The 20,498-nt window shown below is 40.1% G+C and overlaps 1 protein-coding gene across 1 annotated transcript in view; it reads right to left on the bottom strand.

Moving 5' to 3' along the window:
• The window catches only part of LOC136420705 (LETM1 domain-containing protein 1-like), a 31,130-nt gene extending 15,206 nt beyond the window's left edge, over positions 1-15,924 (bottom strand). Inside the window, exons 1-4 of the mRNA XM_066407784.1 lie at positions 15,754-15,924; positions 11,333-11,481; positions 7,353-7,468; positions 3,436-3,518 (exon numbers count right to left, since the gene is read on the bottom strand). Coding sequence (XP_066263881.1) covers positions 3,436-3,518; positions 7,353-7,468; positions 11,333-11,481; positions 15,754-15,887 — 482 coding nt within the window. The 5' untranslated portion in view covers positions 15,888-15,924. The remainder of the gene's footprint in view (positions 1-3,435; positions 3,519-7,352; positions 7,469-11,332; positions 11,482-15,753) is intronic.
• Between the last annotated feature and the right edge of the window lie 4,574 nt (positions 15,925-20,498).

Genomic DNA, 20,498 nt, shown 5'->3' with positions numbered 1-20,498 from the left:
TGGAGTCCCCTGACTAGTAATACTGCCGGTGCCAGTTGCAGGGCCGTCTCCAGGACCAGTCCCTCCGTCCCAGGACCGAAATTTGCTTGTTCCGATAGACAAAAATTTCACCCGTCCATCAAAAAAATCTGAACTTCATAACATTAAACTGGTGGAAATATTTTCGTAACCTTAAAAGTACAGATCAAACAATGAGTGGGATGGACCAAATTGAAAGCTGGAGACAGCCCTTTTGGCCACTGGTCACACTGGGAGGGTTAAAGGCACTTATCATGGACAGTTACTATCCATTTCTTCTCTCCACAATTCTATGGCAAAATGCTATGATCGAATGTGGTACAAGGATAACTGGGGAATGAAATTTCTTTGATTTTAATTACAGCATCTTCCACAAACATCCCATGCACCATCAACCTAAAATACTTCAACTGAAAAAAATGATTTTTTTCCATAATCACCCATGTCCAAAATTCACACAATTTCAGAATTTAAAAAAATTGTCAACCACATACAAGAATGGACCCTTTCAGCAGCACCCCAAAGTAAAATGGTCCAGTTGAGCATTACTATGGCCCAAAGATCAACCAAGCTTATTTAACCTCCTTGGATACCCAGTCCAAAACAGAGTTGACCCCAATTCAAAAATGGAGTCTTCCAGAATTTGTTGGTTTGAAAATAGTGCTGTATGCCAAACATTTGAATAAAGTACATAAATTTGTATGCCCAAGGCCCAATCAATCAATCAAAGCCTTTATTTCCTTTAAAGGTCCAAGGTTTAAACCAAATGTCAGATAATTTAGCTTGAATACAGTGACATAGGAACTCAAAATATTCATTTTTGATCTGAAAATTGCAAAAAAGAAACCCAAAATGAATTAACTTTGACATGTATGTCCTAGGCATTCCATACCACATTTCAAGTCATTATAAGGCCACACCAATTCTATTTGTTTCTTGTCGGATTTTTTCAGAAAAAAATTGGAGCGACAGGGAAAAAAAGATTCTCGAAAAAAAGGCAAAAGTAAAGATAAAGGCCTACATAACACAAAGAATAACATGATTACTTATTTTTCAACTTTTCGTTGTTAGATTCTATGGACATTCAAAAATATAGTTATAAAGGAAATAAGTGCCATGTTTGAGAAACTGCTGACAATTTGCCAAACAACGGGGCCATCAGTTAATCTTTGAAAATATATTTTGAATACAAATTGCTTTGCTTCAAATTTTAAAAAACTTATAAATATTTCTGAAATTTGAAAGGTAGAATTGCCCCCATATTGCCCAATGCAGCACAATATTCATATCAAGGCCAACATTACTAATCCGGGCGAAATCAGTCCAAGATTTGGCACACTTCAAAGGCCCCGTCTAATCTGTCAATCACAAAAAGTTCGGCAACAGTGGAAAGTTTTTGGCTTATAAAGATACACTTTGACTTTCCCCATACCTGATATTGTAAACTGAAGGGCAGTGTTACACCATAAGGAGCTATATTACCGACCAAATCAGGAAAATTCAGGAGGAAAACACCAGAGAAAATGGACTTCAATCGCAACACTCCAACACAGGCAGGAGAGTCTATTCTGTACGTAGGGGGGAGGTTTCTTGGAAAATGCCTATTGTAAAGACAATGTCAGGTATTAAATTTTACAGTAATAACATTTATATACTGCAATACTTAGATTTTGCACTTCAAATCATAACTGCTATCAACGTACGTTTATAGGTACATATAGACATACAATGATATTTCAGACATGTTCCCTTAAAATGCTGCCTGCTGTCCCTATGGAAAGTTCTGTTTGTGAACAAAATCCACCGCAGAGGATTTGATCAAACTCTTCTTCTTTGAGGGTTTGTTTGCCCTCGTCTGTCGGGAACATGTGTGGGCGCGTGTTTGCCGCAGTTACAGGCTCTCCCTTTTCTCTCGTATTTGGTCTGTTTCCACTAGATCTCTAGGTTTGATTGATATGTAAGCCAAAAGACTAGGTCCTGATAAAGTTTTTTTTCCCGAGTGTTGAGCATGGGGGTAACATTACAAGAAAACAATGTAAGTATATCTATATATATTTAGTGAAAATTTGTGAATGGGACCCAACCTTTTTTTTCTTCAAATTCCGAGCAAAATCGAGGCAGTGATTCTGAGAAGTAATAAATAAAATTGGTGTGGCCTGAATTGTATAAAATGTTATGGAAGTTATATTTTAGGCAGCGTTTGGGGAACATACAATAATTTGAAAGAATATGTATAAAAAATGACAAAACAGTGTCTAGAGGTGTTTCGTTTCGTTTCAAGGCATTCTCATTTGAGGTGAAGCATTGAGGTATTTATATTAGCAGATCATCTCCTCCCTTTGGATCCACAAATTTGATCCATAATGGCTAAGCTGCAGGGTCAAATACTGCATGCATCATTGAGACACAACTTAATTCTAATACAAATGTATAGTCCAATAAGAGATCATTCATTGTTTTCTGTTAAAGGATACACTATGTTAACCTGGGACAAACATAGTGACTTTACTATCATTTGTCTGTAGACTACTTTGGACAGTTACTGTGCATTTTTTCTGGTCTACATGTATGTTCTTCAAGCATAGCGCTAGAAAGGAAAAGACTGAAGTGGACGATAATGGGTAAGCCTAGCACAATTTTACATCATAATCAGTATAAATACATGCTCGCACGGCGTTAAACAGGTGAAGAAAAACTTACACACCATGCGTTTTTCTTTTTAGAAGAGCTGATATTTCTGCCCATAGGTTTAAAGGCATCCAGAGCATTTTACGAGGCTTGAAACTTGAATAAAAAAATCTCCTATTTCTAGTCATTCCTACACATAGTAAGTTCCTATAACACTATACCATGATTGCACATCGACATTATAGGAGCCAAGATATAATGTCCTTGGTGAGAACTGATAGAAAATCCAAGCCCTAGTAGACTGATCCTGACTGTCCATCACAATCAGCTGTTCGACCAAATTGAATGTGATAGTGACTGAATGTCCGTCAAATATTTGCATTTTTTTGTTTTGCTGTTGCATTTCTACGTTTTGACAGAGGTGGGCCGGGCTATGGTATCTGTCTATCTACACTAGGTGTGTGAAACTAAAAGATCACCATGTACATGTTTTTGGCACTTTTGATAAGAAATCCGCACGCAAATGTGGTAAACAGTGGCATTACATGTCAATTTCATAAAGATTGCAGCAACTAGAATATTTCCAGTTTTCAAGCCTCATAAAATGCTCTAGGTGCCTTTAACATTTGGCTCTGTCCACGCGGTTTTAAGATAAATACATCTTGAATAAATTGGAAGATAATTGGTCATGGTTACGTTACAAACTATTCCTAGTAGTGGTAAAGGCATTTGCAACTGGTTATGGAGATGGCAACTGTAACTGTTACTGTAACAGTAGATCACACTTACATCAGTGGTAACACCAGCAGCCATACAAAGGGCAGTGATGCCACAAGGAAAACAGGTAATGTCTTCAGGACATCCAGTTTGAACTAAGGAGGAACAAGAAATGATTTTTTTAAAATAACAGTTACTCATGCACGACTGGATTATGATTTTGGAAACGGTTGGACATTTCAAGTAGCATCCCCTACTTTTTGTCTGTGACACTGAGTAAGATTTGTCGAATAGCTGGTTTTAACCACAAACCATGAATTGATATGCAAACTAGAGTTCCACGTCCCCATACCTTCGCCGACTGATGTTAGCCTTATCGGGAAGTATACATAATTGTTTTCCATTTATTGTGCAAATAAGGACCTCATTTGCATTAATTATGTCAGTTGATCATCTTCTCTACCCAAATAACATAAGTTGTTCAAAGTATGAAAGTCTTATCTTAGTAAAGGTTTTTGTAGTCTTTCCTCATAGATTATGAAGATGAGGGGCTCATTTGCATAATTCATGTCTGATTATGTCTACAAGTTGCAAATGCTGCAAGAAACGACTGAAATCCCCATCATTTACCATTATGGAGTTATAGCATGTTGCCATTAATTATGCAAAGTAGGTATTCATTTGAATAATTGATATCTATTGAATCAGATATTCCTCTCTTTCTTAGTTACATAATTTACATGTCACGTGTTTATGAGTCATATGATGGAATGAAGTGGATTTATAAACTTGCTCATTTATTATGCAATTAGCTACTGATTTGCATAATTAGCATACAAGCTTGACAATCATCACTCAAGCTAACGTTATATACATACCAAATATCATGACAATCCGTCAACTTCTTCTTGAGTTATTCCCATTCAAAGTTTGAAATGAAATCGGCTCCTGCCGTTTTAAAAAAAGCCCCTAGGCGGCCCAAACCTACACAACTTACTCTCCCTCCCGAGAGCTACCTACCACTCAAAAATCATGACCATAGTAGGTCCAGAACACGAGATATCGAACCCAGAAGTTCTTCTGCAGTTCTATAGCAAGCCACCAGCTGCAGGGGGCCCAAAATCTAATCATTTTGAGGTCTCAAGAAGACCTATAAATATCATGACAATCAATCAAGCTAGGCATTCTCGAGTTATCGTGAGACATACACATACACAGACAGACAGACACACACACAATGCTGATGAAAACATAACCTTCTAGGCGAAGGTAAGAAAGAGAAGACAATTTAGATAGTCCAATAGGGAAACAAATTAGACAAAGTCAACAGAAGGTTGAAGTAAAAGAGACCCTAGTGGCTCCTATTGTTTTGATATAGGTTGAGCTAAAAGGTAAAGACATTGTCTAATTTGTTACCTTTGCAGAGAGGGTTATGTTTTTGTCAGCGTTCATCTGTGTCAGTGTGTGAACACGATAACTCAAGCATGCCTGGATGGATTGTCTTCATACTTGGTATGTGGTTAGGTCTTAAAATACTATGACTCCATAATGGTAAATGATGTTTTTTTTCATTCTTGCAGCATTTGGAAGTTAAGTAGATGTGGAGATAAATCATGCAAATGAGGGCCTCATTTACATAACTTGAGGAAATGCTACAATAGCTTTCTTTGGTGAGACAAGAATCTCATACTTTGAACAACTTTTGTTTTTTGGGTAAAGATGATCATCTGACATGATTTATTCAAATGAGGGCCTTATTTGTATAATACATGGGAAACATTAATGATATGCCACTGGAAAGTGCTAACATTAGTCGGCAAAGGTATGGGGTGGTGGAACTTTAGTTTCCCTATTGGACTATCTAAATTGTCTTCTTTTTATTATCTCCATGAAAAATTGAGATTTTTTCATGGAGATATTGTTTTGAGCGTGTTTGCGTGTGTGTTTGCCTGCGTATATTTGTGTGTGTCCGGATGCTTGTAAGTCGTAGTCAGCATAACTCAAGAACATCTAGATGGATTGTAAAGATATTTGGTATGTGGGTAGGTGTTGGGAGAACAAAGGTCAAGGTTGATTTTGGGCTCCATGATATGTGACACTGGAACTGCATTGGCGTTTTTGTCAAAATCTTCCAAGGAGAATAATTGAACAAAGGAATGACAGATTTCCGTGTAATTTAATGTGCAGGTAGCTTGCACAGAGATGTACACAATAAAGTACAAATTATGCAAATTGCGACTTAATTTGCATAAGCAATTAGGAAAATCTATATTCCCATTCTAGGCATGTTGTGGCAGCTCACACCTGTTAGTTTTGAAACTGGGCCAAGAATTCCCCAGGGACCCAACAGCTGGTGGTCAAACCACAAAGGGTCTACAACCAAACCTGTATACTTGTTTCTATTATGCTTTTCAAAAGTGTTACTTGAAATGGTGACAATGCAAATCAGAATCTAATTTGCATAATGAAGGGGGCATTTTATAAGCACACTCCGTTCAATGGTACGACAGTTCAAAAATGCAACATATGTTGTAACTGAGAAATACATGCAAAAGGACATTCATAGATAAAAGTTATGCAAATGAAGACCTAATTTGTATAATTAATGAGAAAATAGTGTAATTCCATATTGGTAGATAACTGTCATACTTCTGGCATTTGGAAGTTATGTGACAGTGAACATAGTTGAAAATAAATATTGCAAATGTAGCCTAATTTGCATAATATATATTTCATGGAGATTTGAGGTCTTGTTTGTATTTCAATTCATAGTTTGTGGTTAAAACCTGCTGTTCGAAATCTTGCTCATTTTCACTGACGAAAAGTAGCGGATGCTACTTGAAACGTCCGGCCGTTTCCAAAATCATACCCAGTTGCTTGACTAACTGTTATTTACCGATGAATATATATATATAAACTGTTATTTGGCGTACTATGACTATACTTTACTTCAATAAACTTACACTCATTGACTCAAGTACACTGTGTGGGGGTGTACCTGTGGTGTAGTGGTCTGCGCTTCTGTCACTTACCACATCTGGTTCAAATTACTCAGAACAAGAAGGCCCTAGTTCGCGCCCGGGTAGGACACCTCTGGACAAGAGGCGAATTGAGTCATACCAATGACTTCATCAAAATGGTACATACTTCTGAAACAGTATGGAAGTTAAACACACTCCACTGCCAGTGAACTTGGCCCCTGCTGCAGTGATCTGATGATTGCACCACAGTGTGGCCCAGGGCTATGAGACGGAGATGGGCACTGCCCTATACACCTTATGGTGTGGGAGGATTTTAAAACAAGTACAAGTTGTAGTTACCATTTTGTAACTGATGATGGGTTATACCACAAACATTGAAAACTTATCATTAGAAAAGGGTGAAAGCATTGGAGTTATCTGAGATTCTCTCTGGCATGGGGCGATTCCTCGTTCTCATTTAAATGTACAAATCCTTGACAAAGACTGTAGCTGATCAGTCGAAAATTTGGGTAAGTCCAATTTATTGTGTTGGCGTTTACAGTTTAAACTCCATTCAAACTGCTTGCTTGTCAGTTGGCAATCACAAGCAAGCAGTGCCCAATATAGGTTTGAGATTCATGGAAATTAAAAGAAAGTAAAAATTTTAATTTTCATCAATAACAGGAGTATTCTCAATGTTCATTTACAGAAGGATCGTGTTTTAGAAAGGTCAGCGTTTTGCCAATCCCGGCCGAAACAAGACGGCGACCAACAACATGTCTCGGCTGATATGTTTTGCCCGCTGAGAAGTCATTTTTTGGCAGTATTTAGTAAGACACAGATAGATTCTTGATGAAAATACCATAAATGGCTACTTGTAGTGATTTCTGTGAAATCTGACTTTTTAACGCCATATACCACGAAATCGTTTTGAAAATTTAGTATTGCAAAAGATCATTGTACGTGGGCACAACATCGATATGTATTTCATGTTCTATGGTCTTCTATTTATTATACACATGTATTTACCTGTCGACAGCTGTCAACCTCCCTCCATGTCAGCTTTGTGTAGTCCCTACCGAGGGTGCGCTTGTGCCTCATGATGCGGACTGAGGTTTTCCCTTCTCTCCATGATTGAACAGCACCTGAGAAGGGCAGAGTAACTTTTAGTTCTGCAGCTGCACATCTGACTTCATAGCAAAACATATACTTTGAAATCCACATTTTGTTCACTGGCAATAGACATTTTGTATACATATTTTCTTCACACATTTTGGTCGCTGGTAGGGCTTCCCTCTGAGACCATCATGATCAGAACAATAGGTACTGAGGTATATGATGAAGACTTGTGCTAAGGGTTACCCATTATCGTCCACTTGCGTTTTTCTCCTTCTAGCACTCTACTTCAAGAACATAGATCAGAAAAAAATGCTCATTAACTGTCAAAAGTATGTTTGTCCCGCCGCTTGCTTGACGCATAATGTTGTGCGGCTAATTTCAACAATGCTGGGCGGCACGTGAAGTTCAGGTGATAAATGCATGATGCATAATGTTTTGACCTGCAAAAACGTAGCGTCAGTGCGGGAGGCCGCTGGGTTGTATCAAACCTTGCTAAAACTTGAAAAATCTTGAATCGCCATAGATAGTTTGAACATCAAACTCTTGTCAGCTACTTTTAAAAGATACTACCGGGTAGCTATCGTGTAAGTTAGAAAAACATGAAGTACGCAGTGTCAAATTACATATGAAATACGTCATGCATGAAGCTTCCAAGGTACCTAATTTTGTTGTTACTGGTTCAGGAGTCTATTCTATTATGTCGCTGAACGTAAACCTATTTCATTGTTTTATATAAGGCCACAGCAAGTAAATTTTAGGGACCGGCTTTTTAGCGAATGCCCACAAACGCCCACTCTGGCGAAGTCCGCGGTGCACGAATCTGATTTTTTTTCTGCTAGGATATGTTCAGGTTGTGCTCCCATTAATTAATCCTGAGTCTTAAGTCAATCCATCGATCCAAAGTTAAATAAAGCGAACTTGAAGATTCTTACCTGGCTTTTTAGCGAATGCCCAGCAAAAATGGCTTTTTAGGGAATGCCCCAATATATCAGCCAAAATATCGGCCATCGTGACACGGGCGCTAAATCTAACACCATAAACAGGTTGAACATGTTGTCTCCTGAATGTGTACTCAATTTCCTTGCGGTACATGTCTGTAAACTTGTAAAGTGACTTTTTTTGTACAAAATATGCGGCGCAGGAATCCACGGCTTCAGACGTCACTTGACCAGAGTTTGTCATATTGGAATGTTTACGTCCGAGGCCGAGGATTCCCCGCGCCGTGTATTTTGTTTTAAAAAAGTAACTTTACAGGCGTGTACAGCACAGAAACTTAATACACATTCAGGGGACAATATGTTGAACATGTTTACATATGGTGTTAGATTTAGCGCCTGTGTCACGATGGCCAATGTGGCTGATATATTGGGGCATTCGCTAAAAAGCCATTTTTGCTGGGCATTCGCTAAAATTTTAGTAAAAAGTCAGGTAAGAATCTTCAAGTTCGCTTTATCTAACTTTGGATCAATGGATTGACTTAAAACTCAGGATTAATTAATGGGAGCACAACCTGAACATATTCTGAGGAAAAAAAATAAGATTAGTGACTTCGCCAGCCGTTTGTGGGCATTTGCTAAAAAGCTGGTGTGTAAATTTTATGGATGACATCAGTGCATGCATTGATTTTCGCCTGATTTTGAAATAAAAAAACAAGAATTTTTCTACCATTTGCCAATGGTTAATATACCGAAAACGGGGCAATGTGTTTCAAACATCTGTCAGTTCCATTGCAAAAACGTTCTAGATGCCATAAAAAGGCATTTGCACATGGAGGAATGGTGAAAAATCGGTACAAATGTGTTGTACAATTATTGTGTATGCAAGCTGTAATAAGATTGCTCGTCGTCACCAACTTACAGGAGGACACAGTGCAGCCCTCATACCAAACTTCTAATTGGAATTAGTCCGTGCCATAATATTATCAACAACGTGTAATCCAATGTGTTTTTCTTGAATGAAGTGAAGTACTGACAAAAAAGTAACTAAATGTGATGACCATTGTCTAGCTGTCTGTCTGTTGAAGACAGAATAAAAAGACAAAGGCCAGCGATAGCGGAGAGAATTTCAGTTGAGACGAAGTGAGCCAGCATTATCACAGTCAGCCTGCCTCATGACTCATGAGACTCCAGTGCCCAGTGTACGTGAAACCTTGTTTCTGCGTTCTTGATGTGCTATACAAACCCGGATCTACATTTGTAAATACATAAAGATTCTAACGTTGACATCAGACTTAGTTACTGTTTTATTGGATACAGGGATTAGAGACTTTTTTGTTGTAACACCATGTTTTATCACGTCAATTCTTCTTACATGCTTTATGGTATTCAAGTTTGAAAATGGGGATATCTGTCAATTTTTTGCCCACCTTGTTATTTTTGCCCGCATGCACTAAATTTGGAGTTTGTAGAGGTTGTCATCCACAAAACTTACTTGCTGTGGCCTAAAGGAGAATCATGACTAAGGATCATCCTTATGCCGTTCTTTATTGCTCATGAGAACTGCCTTTGGCAAAATAAACCTTGACATGTGGACATGACCCAAAGTGGACGATAATTGGTAGAGCACAATAACTGGTACATTAACATGAAAGGGAGAGGAAATATAAGGTTTTATATATAAGGAAATATTCCCACTGCGCACTGATTGGATCAGACCAATGTGTACACCAGAACATATCTATAAGTTCAAGAGGGACAGACTACCCACTGTCACTTCAGCAGATTCATCCCCACATCCGGAGGTGCTTGACTTGGATCCCTCGCTCAGAGGCGCATGATGTAACGACCAGACTTTGGCTAAACTCTTCTTCTCTTCGAGGTTCTTTTGTAAGAGGGGGGAAAGTTGAAGGTTGAATTATGATTTTCAAGTTTAGTTGGGACAATGTTTAACGCTTTTAGGTGAGGTTCTGTCAGTAGAGAGGTGATTCGCATTTGCATGTCTTTGTGTTGTAGTAAGTTGTACGTGTTTGAATTGTTTAAGCTTACAGTTCGGGGGATGCCTCTCAGTCTTGGCCTTTGGTTTTCTGCCGAATTGATGGTCTGCCACGGCTTTTGGCGAGTTTGGGTAGCTTGTGCTAATAACAATGCTTATACCTTTGATAGTAAATCGCAGGTATCCAGAGTAGGGAGGTGTGCAGCCAAGGAATTTGGGTATGACGGAGGCAGGCAAAGTGTTAGGTAATCATATTAATTTGGCGGGAGAACAGCACAATCGGCGGAGCTCGTGGAACGCACAGGCCAGGTCCCGGATGTGGGGAACAACAGAAAATTTCGGCGAATTCTTCCAGTGCACTGTGGGCTTCTGTACATGTGAGGGAGCATTTTTCTTCCAAGAGAGAGACTAGACTCCGGTATAGGTTGAAGGTTTGAAGTCTAATTTCATAGTGCGTCAAGTGCTTAGTTTTCGAATTTTTACGGTGTGGCATGTTGGCGTTTTGTAGCCCTGGGTGTTGTTGTGAATGAGTCGTATGAGGCACATTTTGTGTTATTGTGTTTCAAGTTTAAATTTGGCTTTGGCCTGGGAGAAATGCTTGCTGTCATGAACCGGGTTGTTCTGCCTGCATGGTGGTTCGTTTGACTCCGGTGTGGAGGTTCATGAGTTTGAAGATATAATTTGAGAATTACCACCATGTCAGTTTGACGGTGTACCGGGGTTGACGAGAGCTAGGAGCAGATGGACAGTAGTGACAGACAACGTCGTAACATAATAATGACTGGTTTACTGACTAATTGAGTGAACTCTCTTTGTAGCCCAAAAGGGCTGAATTGTGGAATTCAGTACATCATTTCCCATACATAATAAAATAGAACAAATCATATCTCAATGTACGTTTTTCAATCACATCTTGCACTTCTGACAAATTTTATTACAATAATGAAACAGTGACTTACCATTGATAAATTGCACATACACCTTTCCAGCAGCAGGGTGTGTTCTCTGTAACAACTGTCCTATACTGTCATTCAGTCTCACATACAGGGAGAACATAGATGATGATCCATTGTTCTGTTTGTCTCCTTGCTTGTTAGAAGAGATAGATCTGAATGAAGATAAAACACTCGTTCTCATTTAAATGTACACATTTTGTAACTTCCGTTTGAAGTAAGACGCTCCTGACAAGATATGCCACATACGTGTACAAGGTGCCAAACTGTCTTTTTTAAAAGCCAGAAAAGTTTTTAGTCGTCGTAAAAACGAAAGGTTGGCAACTTATAAGTTAATATGGCATATCCTAATGTCAGGAATGTCTTACTTCAAACAGTAACAGAAGTTACAAAATGTGTACATTCAAATGAGAATGAACGAAAAATGTCAGTGACTTTAAAGCCCAGGTTACACATAGCCAAACATGACTCCCGACTACTACCTGACTAAGTCTGACCAGCTTTAGGACACGCCTATCTTTTAGCACCGAACATGCACTGAAAATGTCCCAACCATCTCCCAACCATCTCCCAACTAGTAAGTTGTCTGCTACTAGCCCCGAATTAGGGGTGCATACTTTAATCAAGAAAATATGGTACATCGGTAGTTACTTTGGTTGGGAATGTGTTAGCAGAGATGTGTCTATGGCCTTGGGGTGAGTCATGGGTAGGTTGGGAAGTCAGCAGTGATTGCTGCGTGGCTTTGAAAAGTAAGATTCTAATTTTACTGCTGATTTATTCCCGAACACCAGCCAAACATACAAACCGACCGCGCCAAACACCAACCGACACCCAGACAACCCATTCTAGACCTCTCGTCCAGAACCAAATGTTTTGAAAATTTCAGAACATTCAGCTGCAGCCGACCAAGCCGAACACAGCCGACCCAGCTCACGAATCACTCCTAACCATGGTTGGGAGAAGGTCGGGAGGCCATGTTCGGCTATGTGTAACCTGGGGTTAAGCAATGCTACCTCTAATGCCAGAATGGTGTACTAGAACTGTAGACAGACAAGAGGAACTAGTAGTATGTCTTCAAAGGGGGTCTGCATGCAGCTTTTTCTGAGTTATATTCAGCCTTTTTAGTGTTACAATTTGTAATGTGACCACTTCCATTCAACATTATCTTAAATTCTGTAATGCGTAATGAGAACCAAGAATTTTGCATAATTTGTAATGCACTCCCTACATACATACAGATACCTTGAATATATTTTCTGACTTAAGATGGTGATGTGAATTACTTTTATAACAATTCAAAACCTTTTTTTGTAACACAGAAGTTCTGTACTTCTATTTTAGTGTGTTGGGTTCTTTTACGTAGGAAATATGTGGCTCTCCTCGAACATATATTTTATCCACTTAGAGCTACAACACCTACATGTACATGTACCTGTAGTATGCAAGTCTGCCTACAGACCAATGGGATGACAGGTCAGTCATGATTGAACGGACCCAATAAATATAGAATACAACACAGGGTATCCCGTATCACCTGAGGTACCAGCCCGACTGTGAGAGGGCTGGGACAGAGATAAGCAGATAAGGTCCTCATTTGCATAAATCATATCAGTCAATGATCTTCTCTACCCAAATAACACAAATTACACAATTTAGGAAAAAAGGCTAATGCAGCATTTTCTCATGACTTATGCAAATGAGGCCCTGATTTGCATGATATGTCTAATTTAATATTATGACCACTTTTTAACTTTTTTACTTTCCCATCATTGACAACTATGAAATCATAGTATTTCCACATTAATTGTGTAAATGATGTATTCTTTTACATGATTGAGATGATACTGTATTGATGTTTTACGTTTCAAAGTCCTATCATGGAATGGAGCGGATTTTTCAATTTCCTAATTTGCATAATAAGCATCTACTTGTGTCAATCAACATTATCAACACATTGAACTATCCCTTCCATTGTGCAGTTCGGATATATAATCCTGTTGGCAATTAATCAGTAGGACCATCAGCAGATACATGTAGCCATTATATATATATAGATTTTAACTGCGCAATAGTTTTCCGAAACCTAAAGGTAAAGCAGTTTTATGGCCAAAAAAGTGGAAATGAATTGATGCTGAAATCTTTATGGTAGTGACATCTTCTAACACTGTTTAGCACATATGCTTAATAACTTCATACTTTCAGCTTTTAAAACCACACATAAACAAGCCTAAAGATGATCCCCTTAGTTTCGCGAGGCCACAAAAACTCCAGCGAAATTGTGCAACTCAATCGTTTTTCGCCGTCAGTCTTCTGTAGTGAGGTTTTGTAAAGTTCCGGTGACATTCTTGCCGCTGGTGTCCTGTCAAAAACAACGAGAAAAATGTCCCCCTGGGCCACCCCTGGAGTTTTCTACACCAGTCACGAAAAGAAAGACTCGGGAGAGACTAAAGACACAATCATGTGTTTTGGGGCAACGCATTTGATCAGATCCCCGGAAGCGTTTGGGGCGCAACGGCTCAGTTCGACCGCACTCGGGAGATTTGAAAAATGGCTGCTTCCCCAGGTGAGCCGATAGCGCGACGATTTTCTGTGAGTTCTCACATCACAACGACGTCGTACTTCTGCATGATGGACGTCACTATACATTGTGATAGTGCTGTTTGAACTAATCATGTATAGAAATGACTAATATATATAGATTGACTTTCAAAATCCAATTTTCAGGGGATAAAACTGCTTTACCTTCCTCTAATCATTCTGCTTTAAACTAGTTATGTGGAGTGTAGCAAGTCAATGTTTTTTGTGGTTATGTTGTGAAGCCTCTGTAAAAAAGGACAAAATTCAGGTGTGTTGTCCGTGAGATCCTTACGGAATAAAGAACCATTGATTCGAGGTGAACTCGAGTTATGCCGTTTGCAAAGAAACAAATACACACTGGCATAATACTGTTAATGTTCGCCGTTTTCACGGTGAACTATTCAGTGCATACTAAAAACCACCGCAAAACTTTCGCCCACTTATGGCCGCAGCCTACTATTGTTTCAAATGTGAACTTAAAACCACAGCGAACACGCCATTTTCTCTCTTAGTAACCGCTAAATTAAAACCCTTCGAAATTAAATGAATAATTTTACAGTAATAGAAATGATTATGGACTGCATGATTTATGTATCATTTGTTACTGCATTGTTAATTGCCTACTACTAATTAACAGTTACAAGTAACGGTATGTTTTTGACTCCTGTCCATGACCCCTCCCTCCACTCGACCTTGTTGAAAAGCTTTATGGCTGAACAAGCCATCCAGGTGACTTCTATCTATACTTCTTCTTCTTCCGATAATGTCCATCGGCCGGATATCGGCCATCACTGACATGTCACGGGTCAAAGGTCAGGTTCTAAGCAGAACTGGACACCTTCGAGACGAAGGTGGCCAGGGACGAGGACTGGACTGTGGCTTCAGGCAATGCATTCCAGTCGCGGACGGTGCGTGGGAAAAAAGAGTACAGTCTGTAGTCTGTACAGCAGTTGAAGTGCCGGAACTGTTGACTGTGAACTCTCCGTCTTCTCTTGTTGCTGTCAGCCAGGGGTTTCAGCGCGTCGCATCTCACACATGCCAGGCCGTGCTTGATCTTGTAAAGCATGGTGAGTCGGATGGAGCAGCGACGGTCTTGAAGAGGGACCCACTGTAGTTGGTCGAGCATGTCAGAAACACTGGAAGTGTTTCTGTGACGGTTGAGGACGAACCGTGCAGCTCTACGCTGGATCTTTTCGAGCTTGTTGGTGTTCCCGGTGGTGTGGGGGTCCCAGACACAGCAGGCGTACTCTACAATTGGCCGAACCAGGGCTTTGTATGCCAGTTCCTTGGTCTTACTGGAAAGCACTTTCAGGTTCCTCCTCAAGAAACCCAGCGTTCTGTTGGCCTTGGAGTATATGTTGTTAATGTGTGTTCCCCAGGATAGGTCTGTCTGCGGGGTAACTCCAAGGTACTTAGCAGATGACACTCCCTTGAGTGTCATCTGCTAAGTACACTTTACTGGGCACACTTTACTGGGCAAAGCCCATGTGCACGGGATATAACGGTTAACAGTGGCGAAACACCGAAAGGGAGTAACATAAACTGCCGGGGCCGGGGCCTGAGCTCAGGATCATAACCTCACACACTCTAACCACTAGGCTAAAAGGTCGCGACCCCATAGGCTAAGCAGTTGGTGTGGTGCTGTCACTGCTGCATGATAATCCCTGTTACAGTGGGAAAAACTGATCAATCTGTTCTCCACCCGTGTGTCACTAGGTGGTATCCAAGCTGACCTTACGACATGACGGACCTTAGTTTTCTGCAAACCCGGTGAAATAACGGTTTGAATGACTTGAGCAATATATACATCAGACACGAACGGGAGCAGATATGGAGCCAAACCATATTACCTGAGATGAACCGTTGGACTTCTGTGTCCTTCCAGAACACGAAGGTTAATATTTCGGCAGGGTGAGTTAGCGAGGAGAGCCCCACATCTCCGCACATGGGCACGCCCCAAACCCGCACAAGAACTAAGCGCCATCTTGGTGAACTTTCACCTTTCTATAGGGGATGTTGGAATTAGCTGTCCGGTCAGACTGGCGGAAATAGCTGTCCGGTCTGATTTCGGGGTGGAAAAAACTGTTTGACTATTTCCGTGTGTGGTTGCGCCCCCGAAATTAAGAAAAGTGCAAGAAGTCTGGCGTGTTACCGCATGTCATGACATGAAGCGCGCGGTATCAGGACAACTCGGCACCAAGACAACTCGGCACCAGGACAACTCGGCACCAGGCAGGACAACTCGGCACCAGGACAACTCGGCACCTTAATCTTTTTTACACATTTTGTGACTGTATACTATGCAAAGTAACGATTAATCGAAAATCTATGTAAATACACAAATGCATATATTTGAAATAACGTTATATTGTTGGGTTTTTTCGCGCTTCTTTTCTTTGTCCTACCATACTTCAAACTTAATTTTGGGGCCAAATCAAATTCTCAAATTGAATGATTTTGAAGTGGTGTATACCATAAGCGTAAATGAAGTCCTCTGGGCATATACACACCAAATTTTAGGTTATTTGGTTTTCATACCGGGGCATAGGATCCAAAAATGTACATTTTCGGTCTAAAAATCGCCCCAAAACTCTAGAATTTAACATTTTGAAGCAATCAGCTATGTATGCCAAAAGTGTTCACAGATTTCTGTGGGTATATGTCCTTGGCATCCTTGTGCCAAATTTCAAGCCATTTGGTTGTATTTCCAGGGCACAGAAGACATAAATATACATTTTTTGGTCTAAAATGAAGAAAAAAACTAAAACTAATCATTCTAAAGGTTCCGGTGTATATCATTACATAGTATGTCAAATTGTTCGACATTGATACAGTCACATAATGTGTAAAAAAGATTAAGGTGCCGAGTTGTCCTGGTGCCGAGTTGTCCTGCCTGGTGCCGAGTTGTCCTGGTGCCGAGTTGTCCTGGTGCCGAGTTGTCCTGGTGCCGAGTTGTCCTGGTGCCGAGTTGTCTTGGTGCCGAGTTGTCTTGGTGCCGAGTTGTCCGACATTCGAAGCGCGCTCATTGGATACAAGCATAAAAACAAGCAGGATACATTGGAATGCGAGCGATACTTCAATAATAGACCAAGACGGTCCGACAGCTATTTGTTTATTGGGGTTGGGGGGTGGAGGTGCACACAAAACTGCATGTTGTCCTGCGTGTCCCGTATAAACAGTACTGATTGCGTTACAATAAACAGATAACGATAACCTGCCGCTAGGATAACGTAATAATAACGGTAAAGTATCGCCACGATAACGGTAACGGTAACGCAACGCGATAACGCAACTCGAGTAACAGACCTGAGGCCGCAGAATGTGTTAACATATTCTGACCTGCTATTGAATGCGTTCTTCCGCGAAATGCGCTGCTGTAATGAGATGTTTGTTTGCTACATTGTCATGAAAATGTCTCGTAACAATCCTTGGTGTTACTGCTGCACTTGGGCTGTCAGAAATAGGCATAAACGATGGAATTGTGAGATAAGAATTACAATAATATTCGAGGCATTTCCAAGCATGAAACCTCAACAAAATAGAGGAGGAAAAGCGGCAATACCGCGACGCTATTTTCACCCACCCATATGTCAACCCCAACGTGTTGTGAAAGTCAGTGCTGAGTGGAGTTCAGCACTTGAAAACTCGACATGAGCACTGGAAACCGAGTGTTGACAAGTATTGAACTTACTGGCAAACGGAGTTACGGCAGTGGCTTAACGTTGCTGGCGCTTTTTTAAACGTTGTACGTTTTGCGAACTTTTCACTGAAATTTATCCATAGAGCATATCTAACGTTATATTTATCTGGAATTCTCCTTCAGTGGACCAAGTACACAATTTGGTGTTCAAGCAAAGCAACAGCGATTTCAACAAAAACTCGGTGGCCTATCGCCCATGTTCCAACTAGGCTTATATCTATGTATCTACATGTATTCATTCACGTTTTCACACGTCTTGTCAAACATTTATTTTCCATAATGTACAATGTACGGCGAGAATATTAGTTGAGTACAACTTGAGTCCGTCGTCACTTCGTCTAAGTCACTTCATTTGTATTATTTGATGTTTTCTTTGAATAAAAAAAAACTTAAACAAAAAACATCATTAATTCCACTCTACCCATAACGTTACCTATAATCATACATACATTCCTGACACAGCATACCGTTATCAACATACTGTTCTAGATCATTTAATTAATGAGCATGTAACATTACATTATTCGGCGGATTATTTCTACTGTTAGACATAGTTCTATATAAGTGTTAGCTATTAGCGAATGTCGGACAATTCGGCACCAGGACGATTCGGTACCAGGTAGGACGATTCGGCACCACGGGACGATTTGGCACCTTCTTCATGTATGTGTGTATACTATGCAATGTAACGATATAGGCACTTCAGTTTCAGTTTGTTTTTTTCTTCATTTTAGACTAAAAATGTATATTTTTGGCTCCTGTGTCCCGATGTTACAACCGGAGGACCTGAAACTTGGCACGAAGATGCCTGGGACATATATTCCACCAAACTTTGTTAACACTTTTGGCATACATTGCTTCAAAATGATAAATTTTTGGTTTGGGGGCCATTTTAGACCGAAAATGTACATTTTTGGCTCCTATGCCCTTGCATGAAAACCAAATAACTTAAAATTTGTTAAAGTCTGTAGGACAAATGCCCACAATGCTTCATTTACGCTTATGGCAGGGACGCAGGAGACCGAAATATACATTTTTATCTTCGCCGAGTACTTGTACTCGGAGAAGATTATGTTTTCGGGTGAAAAATCTGTTGGGTGGGTCTTAATGTATGTCAGGAGCATAACTCAAGAAAGCTTCAATGAATCTTTATGATTTTTGGTAGGTGTGTAGTGGTTGTGCAAAGGAAGGTCAAGTTCGAAAATGGTTCACCTTGCGTTTTTCAACAGTACTGCAGCGGACTTTGCATTTTTTTGTGTCTGTATGTAGGCAAAAAAAGTGACGGAAACGTTGATGGATCTTCATGATTTTTTGCAGGTGTGTAGATGTTGTGAAAACGGAGGTCAAGTTCAAAAATGGTTCCCCTTGTATTTTCCGTCGGTACTGCAGCGGGCTTTGTGTGGATGTGTATTTGTATGTCGCCAGCATAACTCAAGAAGCTGTAGATGGATCTGTATGATATCTAGTGGATGGGTAGGGTTTACAGAAAGGAAGGTCAAGTTCGATAATGGGCCTTCTAGCGGGCACCTAAGGTACTGCAACAGAGCTTCAAAATTTGGAGGCATATTTTCTGAAAGTGCTATGGTCATGATTTTTGTGTGGTAGATAGTTCATGCCACAGAAAGTAAGTTCTGTAAATGTGGGCCCCCTAGCGGCTTGTTAAGAACTGCAGTGGGTGTTTTTGTTTTGACATTCGGACATGAATAACTTGAGAAGGGGTCGACAGATCGTCGTGATATTTGGTATTTACAGAGCTCAGGTGGTGCTTAACATAATCAATGACTAATTATGCAAATCAGGAGCTAATTTGCATAATTAGAAAGGAAAGTTTGTTAACCCACTGCATTTCATAATCGGACATGGGACTGTCAGGTCATGTAACCAGATGGCCTTGCATAAACGTACATGTAGGTCAAATAAATAAACTATCCTCCAAGCAGAGGTGTGGGTCCTGCTGGTTTTTAACGCGTTCAGTTTAGGCATTTTTGTTCACCACGATTGGCGACATAATGAAAAGGGGACAAAATAGAAAGCCTGACAAAAACACCTAAAACAGGTCAAAAACCAGCCAGACCCACTCCTCTGCTTGGAGAGTACACTGTACCAAAACTGCACCACTGCTAAGTGCGGAAAAGTCACATGTACATGTACTATGTCTTTCAAAATGTGTATGATATGGAATAAAGATTGATTCTATTCATATATATTGACTGTACCATTTCATCATCACTTTCAACTTACAACACTGCAATATCGAACCTTTGTGGCCCATATAATATCAACATACTCATATTTTTTCATGACCAGTTATAAGATATACATTTGTATCAGCACACTCTACACATATACTAGTCCTGTACCACCAAATGATTTTTAACCCCATCTAGACTGGACTCATTCGCCCCATCATAACTTCCCAATGGTATGGTGCATGATCAAATTTGCAGGGGGTGATAAGCACGTAAATATCAATCACTCTCCATAATAAGCCTTGATTATTTGGCGAAGATAATGTGTTCGTGGAACTCTAGTTGATTTTAAAATAGCCCCCCCCCCCCCCCCCCAAAAAAAAGGCCTATATCACAAAAATGAAAACAACTGCCAGGGGATATTTGTCAACTGTACCATCGTGCCGAATACCAGGTAATTTGGCCAAAAATGAAAAAAAAATTAATTCATATTAAGATATGATAGGAGAAGGAAAATAAACGCGAGAAAAACAATATGTATTTCAAATATATCAATATCTATATGTGTATCTACATAGATTTGCGATCAATCGTTACATTGCATAGTATTCACACATAATGTGTCAAATGATTAAGGTGCCGAATCATCCTGCCTGGTGCCGGATTGCCCCGGTGCCGGATTGCCCCGGTGCCGGATTGCCCCGGT

This window comes from Branchiostoma lanceolatum, chromosome 15 (genome assembly GCF_035083965.1).
Source record: "Branchiostoma lanceolatum isolate klBraLanc5 chromosome 15, klBraLanc5.hap2, whole genome shotgun sequence".
NCBI classification, from domain to species: domain Eukaryota; kingdom Metazoa; phylum Chordata; class Leptocardii; order Amphioxiformes; family Branchiostomatidae; genus Branchiostoma; species Branchiostoma lanceolatum.
The sequence above is the reverse complement of the archived record's forward strand: the minus strand, read 5'-3'. Positions and strand labels throughout refer to the sequence as shown.